Source organism: Leptonychotes weddellii, chromosome 3 (genome assembly GCF_054177405.1).
Source record: "Leptonychotes weddellii isolate Sample4059 chromosome 3, ASM5417740v2, whole genome shotgun sequence".
In the NCBI taxonomy this organism is placed as follows: Eukaryota; Metazoa; Chordata; class Mammalia; order Carnivora; family Phocidae; genus Leptonychotes; species Leptonychotes weddellii.
In genome coordinates, this window is record NC_138371.1 from 6485123 (window position 1) to 6497574 (window position 12452).

The following is a 12452-nucleotide window of genomic DNA, read 5'->3' on the forward strand; positions in this document are numbered from 1 at the left end:
GTGTCTCCGTTCCTTTTTCGTGTCCACTTCCTCGGGTGGGGAGGTTGGAGGGTGACCCTACCTGGAAAAACAATGCCCAAGAATCGTAGGTCTTGATTTTGCGCGAAAACCGAAACGATCCTCCCTGGGGAGCTATGGGTGTTCTCTTAGGAGAGAGGTCCTTACTCAGGTCCCCAAATGCCCCAGAATCTACATGGGAAGGAGGGAGGGGTCATTGGCCCTCATCAGAGTTTCAAGGGGTCTAGGAGGCAAGAGAATTTAAGCCGCAGATTTTACCTACGGCTGAGAGAATCCTCAGGGACGGGAAGGGGGTGAGCGGCTGACACACAACCTCAATACGCAGAATGCCCCTGAGGAAAGCTGACCCTCCAGTTACCACTCCTAACTCTACTTCCAGGAGCTGGTGTCAAACAGGAGCCTGGGATGGATGTGGCCCCTGCAAAGAACACTCTCTCCCCCCAAATCAAAGAAGACTAGAAGCACATGGATGTGATGGCAAAGTCCATTTGCACAGTTTATTTAAAAAGAGACAGCTGTAAAGTAGAAATGCAGATGTTTTCCTGTTGTAAAGACAGCAGTTACAAAAGAAAAGTAATAAATATGATGCTGGGAAGTATTTTTAAAAATACAGCAAACCCCTGGTATTTGCGAGCAATCCCAAGAACGCACAACATATAAAAATTTGCCCTGGGTGTAGAACAGCATCACCTCAATGTCTTGGGAGCAAAAGCTGGAAACTGGCCAGATGAGGATGGTCATGACTTTGGGGGTTTTGAAAAGCTCTGGATTTGTCACTTGGGAATGTAGGCGTCTGCTACAATATAATTTGCATAGTCAGAATTAACAGGGATTCTTCTACGCATTAGTATCACTTCCGATTTTTCTTTTACTCTTACAGGTGAGTAGGACAGTATTTAAGAGCAGGAGGAAAGGCTGAAATGAGAAGACATGAATAGAGGGAGTAATGAAGAGGTTGGGTCCGTGGGGAATGCTACAAGGACAGGAGAAAGGTGATAGGAACAGAATGTTCTATTTTTCTACTATTCTGTCATCTCAGCAGCATGCCACTCCCCCTGTTGAAGAGGGGACAGGCAGTGGTCCAGCCTGGTTTGCCTTCAACCTCACCATCATCAAAAGACAGAAGCAGCAAAAGCAACTGGCAGAATCAGGCTCAGAATGAAAACAGGGAAGGTGGATAAGAAACAAAGGGGAGGGAGACCCAGAGAGGAGAGGCGCAGAGAATTACCCAAGAAAATGGGGTGACATTAACATCAGAGCCCTCCAGGGGCTATCTCCTCTGAGGACCAGCAAAGAAACAAATATCTGCACAAAGTAACACTCTTCGATGCAGAACGGCAAAGGCACAAGGAAAAAGTACAAGTTGCCAAGTAGACGCACGATCTGGCTACAGCAGGAGGAGGGCAGGAAAGAGAAGCAAGGGGGGGCAGTTGGCTCATCCCAGGACCCTTGGGAGGGGCTCCCACACAGGGACGAGAGCCTTGGCTGTCGCCCCATGAGGCTGAGTTTGCATCGGGTGGTGGGTGCGAAGGCTGGCTGGGGGGCAGGAGTGGCAGGGGTGAGGATGCCCAGCCAGCACTCTCGGGGGCATCTGTGAGGCACTGGGTGGATGGAGGTCAAGGTCGCCCAACTATGTGCTGAAAGCAGCCTTGAGCTCCCGGAAGGCCGCTTGGCGGAGCCTCCTCTTCTCCTCCTCCCGCTTCCGCTCATCTTGCTCCGCTTTTAGCTCAGCTTCAAACTTACTGGCACAGGACAAAGCTTGGACCTGCAGCAAAAACAAACCAACAGACTGAGGGAGGGGAGGAAAACTTGGAGATGGAGCAGCCCATCTAACAGAACTCAGTTGGCTGGGGCCATGTGACATGGGAGCCTGGTCCTGCTTCGGGGCAGGACCCCCTCACCCCCCAGAGCAAAGACTCCTCTTCAGAAGTTTACTTCATCCATTACTGAGGATGCCATCGCTTTATTTGCCACTGTGTTATACATGGTTCTACCTGCTAGGGCTGGTCTTTCCACTTCACTTCTTTTCTGGTACACTGTTTAATATCCTGCCTATTACCCACTTCTATGTCAACCTTTAATTTCACAATAATATTGTTTTGTTCTAGCGGGAGAAAACAAAAACCCAAACCAAATGAACTCCCTGCTGGGATTCTGATTGCAACTGCACCATTCTGCCGGGGGCAAACGGATACCTTTACAATATATCAATCATTCTGAATTGACTTCCAAATATTATGTGTTTGGGGGGATGTTGTGAATGGGATTTGGTGCCAATTCTTTAAACCAAGTTTATCTGTAATTATACTGTTTCAGATACATCCATCTTAAAACCCTCTATTCTGGAACCGATTCATTTTTTTCCCATCTCAGTGTCTCATCAATTTGGTAAAATTCCCAAACCCACTGGGTCTGCACGTTATTTTAGTAAAGATTGCCAAATTGCTCTCCAAAGTAGCTGTTCCAATTTACACCCCCACCATCATGGAATGTGGGTACTCATTTCCCCACAGCCTCGCCAACGTTTATCAGTAACCTTTCTCCTGTTTGCCAATCTGATAGGGAAAAAAACCCACAAACCTGGCATCTTCTTTTATATCCTTTTTGCTGAATTACCCATTTCCCTGGGGTTTCCCACTTTGCCATCCTTTACAAATTTAGACTTAGTCCCGTTACACATTTTTCAGTTATTTAGTCTTTTGCTTGTCTAACTTCACAGTATCTGAGGCCATGGGAATATTCAAATTTTGATGTAATCAGAATCTTCAACCACTTCCATTCTGGTTTCTTTCTCTCTCTCTAAATAGGCTCCACACCCAAGGCGGGGCTTGAACTCAGGACTCAAGACCCCGAGAACAAGAGTCACATGTTCTACCAATTGAGCCAGCCAGGTGCCCCATGGCTTTTCTCTCTCTTTTTTTTTTTTTTAAAGATTTTATTTATTTATTTGAGAGAGAGAGAATGAAAGACAGCACGAGAGGGAAGAGGGCAGAGGGAGAAGCAGACCCCCTGCTGAGCAGGGAGCCCAATGTGGGACTCAATCCCGGAACTCCAGGATCATGACCTGAGCCTAAGGCAGTCGCTTAACCAACTGAGCCACCCAGGCGCCCTGGCTTTTCTCTCTTATGTCATGTTTAAGGTCTTCTATATCCCAGGGCTCTAAACCCATTTTCCTCTCATATTTTTCTAGTTTTATTTTCCCATTCAGCTCTTAAAGTCACCCACACTATATGTTAGTGAAGGAATATATGTAATAGAAGGATTTTACTTCATTTTCCTAAGTGGAGAGCCAATTTTCTCAACACCCTTTTATTGAATAGCCCATTATTTCCCCACTGATTTGAAAATTATCTTCTTCATGTACTAAATTCCCACATGGAGAAGGTCTGTTTTTACTATTTTCTATCTTGTTCCACTAATTTTATTTCTGCACCTGCACTACATTATTTAATATTACTGCTTAAGGAATGCCTTGATATTAACGAGGAAAGTATTCTCCCATTATGTTGACTAAGCACATTCTTTTTTTTTTTTTAAGATTTTATTTATTTATTTGACAGAGAGAGAGACAGCAAGAGAGGGAACACAAGCAGGGGGGGAGTGGGAGGGGGAGAAGCAGGCTCCCCGTGGAGCAGGGAGCCCGATGCGGGGCTCGATCCCAGGACCCCGGGATCATGACCCGAGCCGAAGGCAGACACTCAACGACTGAGCCACCCAGGCGCCCCCCCTTTTTTTTTAAAGATTTTATTTATTTATTTGACAGGCACAGAGAGAGGGAATACAAGCAGGGGGAATGGGAGAGGGAGAAGCAGGCTCCCCACTGAGCAGGGAGCCCTATGCAGGGCTCGATCCCAGGACCCTAGGATCATGACCTGAGCGGAAGGCAGACGCTTAACGATTAAGCCACCCAGGCGCCCCAACTAAGCACATTCTTTTCACATTTTTATTTATTTATTTATTTAAAGATTTATTTATTTATTTATTTGAGAGAGAGAGAGAGAGAGCAAGTGTGCATGCGTGTAAGTGGGGAGGAGGGGCAGAGGGAGAGGGGAAGCAGACTCCCCACCCCCAAGCCCCCAGCAAAGAGCCCAATGCAGGCCCATCCCACAACCCCGAGGTGATGACCTCAGCTGAAATCAAGAGTAGGATGCTCAGCCAACTGAGCCACCCAGGCACCCCTATTTATTTTTTTAAAGTAGGCTCTACGCCCACCATGGATGGAGCCCAACATGGGGCTTGAACTCATGACCCAGAGATCAAGACCTGAGCTGAGATCAAGAGTCGGATGCTTAACCGACTCCATCCAGGCGCCCCTTTTTTCGTATTTTTAAATGTCTTACTATGAATGAGTATTAAACTTACCAAATGTTTTGAGATTATCTCACTGAAATGATCACATTTTTCATATTTGATACCTATGAGATTTTTAAAAATTATCCCTGCAGTCTTAACATAAACCTCAAAAATTTTTTTTAAGATTTTATTTATTTATTTATAGGACGGAGAGAGACACAGCGAGAGAGGGAACACAAGCAGGGGGAGTGGGAGAGGGAAAAGCAGGTTTCCCCGCTGAGCAGGGAGCCCGATGTGGGGCTCGATCCCAGGACCCTGGGATCATGACCTGAGCCGAAGGCAGATGCTTAATGACTGAGCCACCCAGGCGCCCCCAAACTTCAAATGTTTTAAGATTCTCACCGCTATATTCATTACATTAATATTTTTTCTGATGTGTTTTTATCTGATGTTATCAGAATCATGATGGCTTTAGAGAATGAACGTGATATAATCTTTTTCAGTATGTCTGAACTAGTTTGTGACATTGAAAAAAATGTGTAACATTGAAGAATTAATCCCTAAATTCCCCAGCTTAACTGTTTTTTTGGGGTGGGGGGAGTTAACCTAAATGTCTTTACAATTCATCACATTGTCTACCTATTATCTCAAATTTATAAAAAAGCATTCCCTTTCATTCAGTGTTTAATGATTTTACATCAATGTGTCCTAACCTCTATTTTTTTTAATTTTAGGTAGGCTCCAAGTCCAAACATGGGGCTCGATCCCTGAAATCTAGAGTTCCACGTTCTACCGACAGAGCCAGCCAGGTGCCCTGACCTCTCACTATTTTTAACTAGCATGTTCCTGGGTCCATCATCTTTTCTCCATCATGAGCTTCCACGTTTGGGTGTCACCTTGTGTATTCTCTGGCTCACTCATTCACTTCTCTGCCAATGCAGCTGAGATTTACCATTTCCAACAATGCTCTTTATCCTGTCCGTTCTGGTTTTCAATCCATTATCTCCTTGGTAGCACAATGCAGATTCTCACATCTCAATGAAAAATGGTAACATCCCTTCCTACCTTCTCCCTGCACTGCACAGGGGTCCATGTTTGAACACAGGATCTCTCTGAAAATATTAACCACAAAGTCTTACATGCTTTTACTCTTTCCGAATCAGAATCCCTAGGGCTAGGGACTAGGAAATTATGTTTTCAAAATTTCCCAGGTATTTCTTAGGCACTTGAGGCCCTGCTCTGTCCCAAACAGTTCTCTTCTGGCTCCCTACATCAGAGTCACTAGAAGACAGATTTAATTGCCTAGAGTAGAGCCCGGCTCATGCTGACTCTCATCAACCTCTGTCCCCGGACTCAGGCTGAAAATTTGGACCCCAGGTCCCTTTGTCTAGCCTTGACACCTCTCCTCACCTTTATTTATTTTTTTCCTTGTTTGGTTTTCAGGAATTTTATGAGCTGGCTTTTAAATATTGAAAGTTAAAAAAAAAATAGGGACTCCTGGGTTGCTCAGTCGCTTAAGCGTCTGCCTTCGACTCAGGTCATGATCCCAGGGTCCTGGGATTGAGTCCCTCATCAGGCTCCTTGCTCAGCAGGAAGCCTGCTTCTCCCCCTGCCTGCCACTCCCCCTACTTGTGTTCTCTATCTCTCTGACAAATAAATAAAATCTTTAAAAAATATATTAAAAGTTAAATTATATAAATCTATAAATTATATTAGAAACAAAAGAAATAAATATTACAAAGTCATTGTTTCTTGATTATCTTGCTACATTTTACTCTTTCTGTTTTGGAGGTTGTCTGTTTCAGTTATATCTCTAAGGTGGGAATCCTACACAATAATGCACTGTGACTCCAAATCTACTTTCAGCAACATCCTGTTGGAAGCTTGCAAGCAACCCTAGTGGGAGTATTTACACCTTGGAACCCAACAAAATGCTACAAAGTAGGGCTTGATTTATTGTTTCATTGACAATCTTTTCTTAAGAAAGGGAAATGTTAAAAATGCAGATTAAGCTGAAAAATGTGTAGTGTCTGTAGCCTTTATATTATGAATAGCTCCAAAGAAATTCAGGGAATATTCTTCCAGTACTTGAAAACTATTACCAATTCGGCAACGGGGCACCTGGGTGGTTCAGTCAGTGAAGTGTCTGCCTTCGGTTCAGGTCATGATCCCAGGGTCCTGGGAGGGAACCCCACATCGGGCTCCCTGCTCAGCGGGGAGTCTGCTTCTCCACCTCCCTCTGCCCCCTTCCATGCTCTCTCTCTCAAATAAATAAATAAAATCTTAAAAAAAAAAAAAATTCAGCAAAGAAGTTGCTCACATCATTGAGGAATGAATGAAATTCTGACATATGTCCCGTCACTTTTTCTTATGAGTTAACTTAAACAAAATATCAACCAACATTCATGTTGGACCTAGATTCTTTTGTCAGTTGCAACCATAGGCTGGCAACAGATAGAGCCCAGCAAAAATCAAGGAGTCGTTCTTTGAGAATCAATAGACTATGTGGAATTTATAATTAAAGTAGTATATACTTTATTATTTGTAAATTGTGTGCTATCTATCCTTTATATCATTAAAATTTATAATAAACGTAGGCATATATGTACATGCGTACTCTGTTCAGAGAGCCAGTTGCTAAACATTCACCAACAAACCACTGTCTAAGTCTCAGTCCTCAGCTGCAGAGCACGATGCTACCACCTCCCTCCGGAGTGTCTGTGTGAGCGTTAGATAAGGCACAGCCCTAAGGCCCACCTGTCCACTATCGCTGGCCAGGTCAGAGGGGGAGCGGTCCTTGTAACTCCCTCACTTGGGGTCCTTGTTCTCCACTATAAAAGTCTACCTCTTGGGGCGCCCAGGAGGTTCAGTAGGTTAAGCGTCTGCCTTCGGCTCAGGTCATGATCGCAGGGTCCTGGATTCGAGCCCCACGTAGGGCTCCCTGCTCAGCGGGGAGTTTGCTTCTCCCTCTGCCTCTGCCCCTCCCCCGGCTTGTGCTCTCTCGCTCTCTCTCTCAAATAAATAAATAAAATCTTAAAAAAAAAAAGCCAGGACACCTGGGTGGCTCAGTTGGTTAAGCATCTGCCTTCGGCTCAGGTCATGATCGCAGGGTCCTGGATTCGAGCCCCACGTAGGGCTCCCTGCTCAGCGGGGAGCCTGCTTCTCCCTCTGCCTCTGCCGCTCCCCCCGCTTGTTTTCTCTCTCTCTCTCTGGCAAATAAATAAAATCTTTAAAAAAAAAAAAAAAAAGTCTACCTCTCTCCTTGATTCTATGGTCTGTGAGTCCTGTCTCGACAATCACCCCACTCCGTGTCTTCATGTTTTCTTCTCTGTGGACCACTTCCCTGGGCTCTAAAAACACACCAACATCTGTCTACTCTAGGTTTAAAAACAACAACAACAAACCAAAAGTTCTTCTCTAATCCCAAGCTACCATCCCCACTTTGTCCAGGACTCCTCTGCCAGCCATCTACACAGAAAAGTCAGGCTGTTCCTCCCCAGTTCCCACTCACCTCTTACCCTACTGCCATCTGCCCTCCACAGGGAACCTGGTCTCTCAAAAATCTCCAACTGACCCGCTTGCCAGACCCAAGACCCCCACTCTGGCCTCATCTGACTTCAACTTTTCTTAAAAGTGCTCCTGTCCTCCAAAATGGCATTTTTCTTCAGGGTTTCCTTGTGTCTCTGCTTACATCCTTCCCCACGGTCCAGTCACCGCTGTGTTCTACCATAGTCACTCTCCTCTAATTCTCGAGGTGCTACTTGTATCTTGTGAAGGCGGATCCCATGGTCTGTGTAGTCGGGCGTCCATGAAGGCTATTCATTTCCTCCCTTCTCTCATCCTCCAAGACGTTCCCCTGGCACATGGCCCGAGGGTCTGGGGAGACGGACCCGACCCTGGGCTCCAGAAGAAAGCCCAGTCAGGGTAATGGTATTCCAGCTCTTGCCAGTGCTTGGTTCAGCAACGGACAAGTGTGGAAGATTATTCCACGACCCTCAGTATCTAGCGTCCCCATCCTTCCTAGCAGCAGAATTACAGCTGGGCACACAGATCCCGAGGAAGAAAGGCATTTGGTATTCTCCCATGCAGCCAGGTATGACCAAGTTCTGTCCCACAGAACACGAATGAAACTATTTACAACCAACATTGTACCCTTCATTTTTTTTTTTTTAATTTATTTAAGCAATCTCTACACCAATGTGGGGCTCGAACCCATGACCCTGAAATCAAAAGTCACATGCTCTTCTGACTGAGTCAGCCAGGCACCCCCATGGTGCCCTTCAAATGAAAGGGCATACCATCCCCTTCCTCAAACCATTCCCATGGGGGAAGGGGGGCACTTCCCTGTCTTGATTTTTAAAATATCATCACCCCCTCTCTACACAGCTCCACAAGACTAGTCCTAGTGGCATTTTTTTTTTTACTATCTACCTCCAAGCAAGCAGTCATTAAGTATTGAGAGTGCTAGTTAGTTTGGGATCCTCCCCAGCTCCACTGTCACTACCTTTGATGGACCTAAAATTCTCCAGACATCTGGAGAAGCCGCCTGACTCCAGCTTCTCCCCAGGCCAGTCCATCCCCAGTATGCAGCGCTGGTCAGGTGGAGGCCCTCTGAGGGCCCCCGGCACCTGTAGCCCTGTTTCCCAAGCAAGGCTGTGCAGAGCTCAGTCAGCTCCACGGTACCTGGGCCCTACCCTGGAAAATCCAAAGTAGGTTTGGGGTGGGGGGTAGGGGGACCTGAAAAGCTGGTCTGCAGATAATTCTGGTGGTTAGCAGGCTGGGGAGGCCTGACCTTCAAGGGAGACCAGAGCTCCCTGTGCAACTGCATCCGGTGTGGACGGGGGCCAGCTTCCCAACGTTCTTTACCCTCTGTGCCTCGGAGCCTTTGTGCTTGCTGTTCCCACGGCAGGAATGCCCTCCCTTGATTACAAGGTGAATCCCCATTCATCTCTGAACATCTGTCGCAAATGTCAGCTCCTTGATGGCCCTCTCCCAAATCGGCGTGATGATGCCTTCCATTCGTCAGTCATGCAAACATTTAGTGAGGGCCATTATGAGCCAGGCTCTGTAATTACAAAGATAACACACCTCTCTGCCTTTGAGTCTGGGTTGAGGAGGCAGACATACAACAAGTTCAAAACATTTCGTTGTTATTCTTTTAATCTTTTCTCCTCCTTATAAAAATCATGCACACACATTATAAAACTATTCCATTCCAAAAATATAAAAAAGAAGTCCCTCAGTCAGTCATAGCTATTACTGAGACTTGGGTATGTAATTATCCAGGTCGTATTTAGTATTTAACAAAATTGGGTTTCAAACATAATGTTCTGCTTCCTTTGTTTTGGACATCTGTCCACACACGAGTGCGGCTGCACCTCATTCTCCGATAGCTTCAGGATGTGCAAGTGGGCGGGCGTGCCACCAGGGGCTCAATTCCCTGACAATGGAAGCTCTGGTTGTTTCCAACTTTTCTGTTAATGCTGTATAAAATCCCTGTCTACACGTCTATGTTTATTTGCATGAGTGCCTCTAAGGGATAAAATCCTAGGGGCAGAATCCCAGAAGTAAATGATACGAAGCATTCACAGCCAGCCCCAAACTGCTCTCTGAAGAGCTGGGACAATTTCTGCACTCTCACCAAAAATGTCTGAGAATAGGGGAGGGCCAGAGGGAAAGGGAGAGAATCTTAAGCAGGCTCCATGCCTATCAGGACCTGAGCCAAACTCAAGAACCCAGCGAGCCCCCCAGGCGCCCCTTGAACAGATACATTGTAACACCACTTCTGTTCGTAGTAGCTGCACACAGAAGAGGGTGGACTTTCTCAGGAAAAGCAGCCAAACTCTGCTCCCTCCACTCTTTAAACATGGAAGGAGTAGAGTTTTCCAGGAAGAGGCCTTCGGTTGGGTATTCCAGGTGGAGAAATAGCAGGCACTAGGCCCCAGTGGTGAAAAGGCATGGCAGTTATTTGAAGAAATGCACACGGGGTGGAGACCAGAGCAAGGATCGGAATCGGGTTACAAGATTCTTCATCGTTCCCAGAGACTTCGTGCAGACTTTAACAAGAGCATGGAATGCTGAGTTGCAGCAGTGACTTGGGTCTCAATCTTAGGCCCCTGCCCAAGGCATCATGAAAGATCCGCAAGTGTTGGCTCATCGGGCAATGAATGGAGAGGACCCATCCTTCCAGAATTCACCCATCCCTCCTCTCTATTCCCTCTCTTTCAAGGCTGAGAGTTTGTTTTCCTCCCTAGACTATGTGCGTCCTGGGGAAGGCAAGTTTTGTCCACTACCTCCCCGTGAAGGAGTTGTATTTCCAGAGCTTGGGGTGCCTGGCATTGCCAGAGCTGTGTTGAATCAATGCTAAGTCAGCAAGGAAGGGCCAAACCACTTTCAGGATTGGACCCAGGATGCTGGCGTTGAAGGCGCCATATGTGGTTGGCCTGTCCCGAGAATCCTGAGATGATGGCAGGAGGAATGCAGGTGTTAGGGGTCCGCCATGATTCACAGTCTACATATTGGCAGAATGATGCCTGACCCGGTCTCTAAGTGGCATCATGGGGATGTAAGGAGACAGTCCTACTCGGGGGCCAGCATGGCCAGGATGTTTGCCAGGGACACTGTGTCTCTGGGCACACTCCTGGAATAAGCGAACACTCTCCAAGAGGCTGGCTTCCATCTGGGACGGGAGGGAGTCCCAACAGCTCCTATCACGTATCGAGCGCTCACAGTGAGCCAGGCACTTGCTGAACACTTTCTATAGGTGAGCTCATTTAATCCTCATAGCCATCCTATTATCGCCCCCATCGTACAGATGAGAAAACTGAGGCACAGAGCGGTAACAGGGTCAGTGGAGGAGGCAGGATCTGACCCCAGGCAGCCCTCCCCCACTGCACTCTACTACTCTGGCTGACCGGGGCTTTGGAGGGCTCTCTAATTTCTCTTTCTGCAGGGGTACTCTGTGGAGATGAATATGACAGCGCCCAGCCAGGGGGAGGCTCTCCAAACATGTCTGATGATGGGATGAACATGTGAATGAATGGAAGCACCCAGAAGGGCTCTGGGGCCACCCACTGGAGATTGCTTTCCAACCCCGAACCACTGTCAGTGGAGTAAGTACTGGTTCCAATCGGGGCAGGGGCAGGCCACCGGGGCGCCCTCCTCTGGCCCCATTGTTCACTTGTTCACTTAAGATGTAAAGGTAGAGGCATCTGCTCCAGTTAATTCAACTGTGGCTTGGGGCAGAGAGGAGTTCTTCTGGGAAGTCTGGATCCAGAGTCAATCCAGAGCCTCGTACCAGCAAACCCATTCAGATCAGAAACCAGGATGGAAGGCACTTACCATCTGATCGTTTTTCCATTTTGCTTCGCATTTTCAGATTGCATGCAGACACACTCATCCCCCTTCAATCACACACGATACACACACTTAAGCTACTGCCGTTCTGCTTGTCCTGGGCAAGTGAATGAGGTAGACACTGAGCTCCTGCTGGGCAGGGTGAAGGGAGGGAGGACGGTCCTGCACAAGAAGCACCCACCTTAGCTTCAAAGAAGTCCTTGGCACCTTTGACACCCTCTTGGGCCACATCGATCTCGGAGAGCTTGGCCAGCGCCATCAGCCCGCTGTCCTCTTCCAGCTCCCCAGCGGCGGCCTTGTGGAATATGAGCAGGAACTGCAGGAAAGGGTGCATCAGAGTCCAGGTCACCCTCACGGAGACTTACAGCAATCCCCGCCAGCCCAGGGGAAAGTCGTGATTGCCAAGAATACGAAAACGGGTATAAATATGTGCACGGGGCCAATTATTTTCCCCTTATCACACTGTCAAAAAATAAACCACATGCCCATTTTCCACAAGAACATAGGGAAATGGGCACCTTCATATCCAGTGGAAGGGAATGTAAACCGATTCAAATTTTTTGGAGGGTACTCTGGAAAAATTTACCAAAAATAAAATGCTTTCACCTTTCCAACCATTAATTCCAATGCCGGGGCATCTGTCCCTCAGAAACATTTGCACAATAGTTTAAGAAGCATTGTCTATAAAAGCAAAAAACTGGCAGTGTCCTAGTTTTTGGCCACGAAAGAAAACAATCCAATAGACCTATACAAACTATTTTCTTTCTTTCTTTTTTTTTTTTTTT

General features: G+C 46.9%; 1 protein-coding gene across 1 annotated transcript in view; it reads right to left on the reverse strand.

Annotated features, from left to right (window-relative positions):
• Positions 1-488: 488 nt before the first annotated feature.
• Positions 489-12452, reverse strand: part of EFHD1 (EF-hand domain family member D1) — a 42847-nt gene continuing 30883 nt past the window's right edge. The window contains exons 3-4 of the mRNA XM_081813378.1: positions 11849-11983; positions 489-1783 (exon numbers count right to left, since the gene is read on the reverse strand). Coding sequence (XP_081669504.1) covers positions 1649-1783; positions 11849-11983 — 270 coding nt within the window. The 3' untranslated portion in view covers positions 489-1648. The remainder of the gene's footprint in view (positions 1784-11848; positions 11984-12452) is intronic.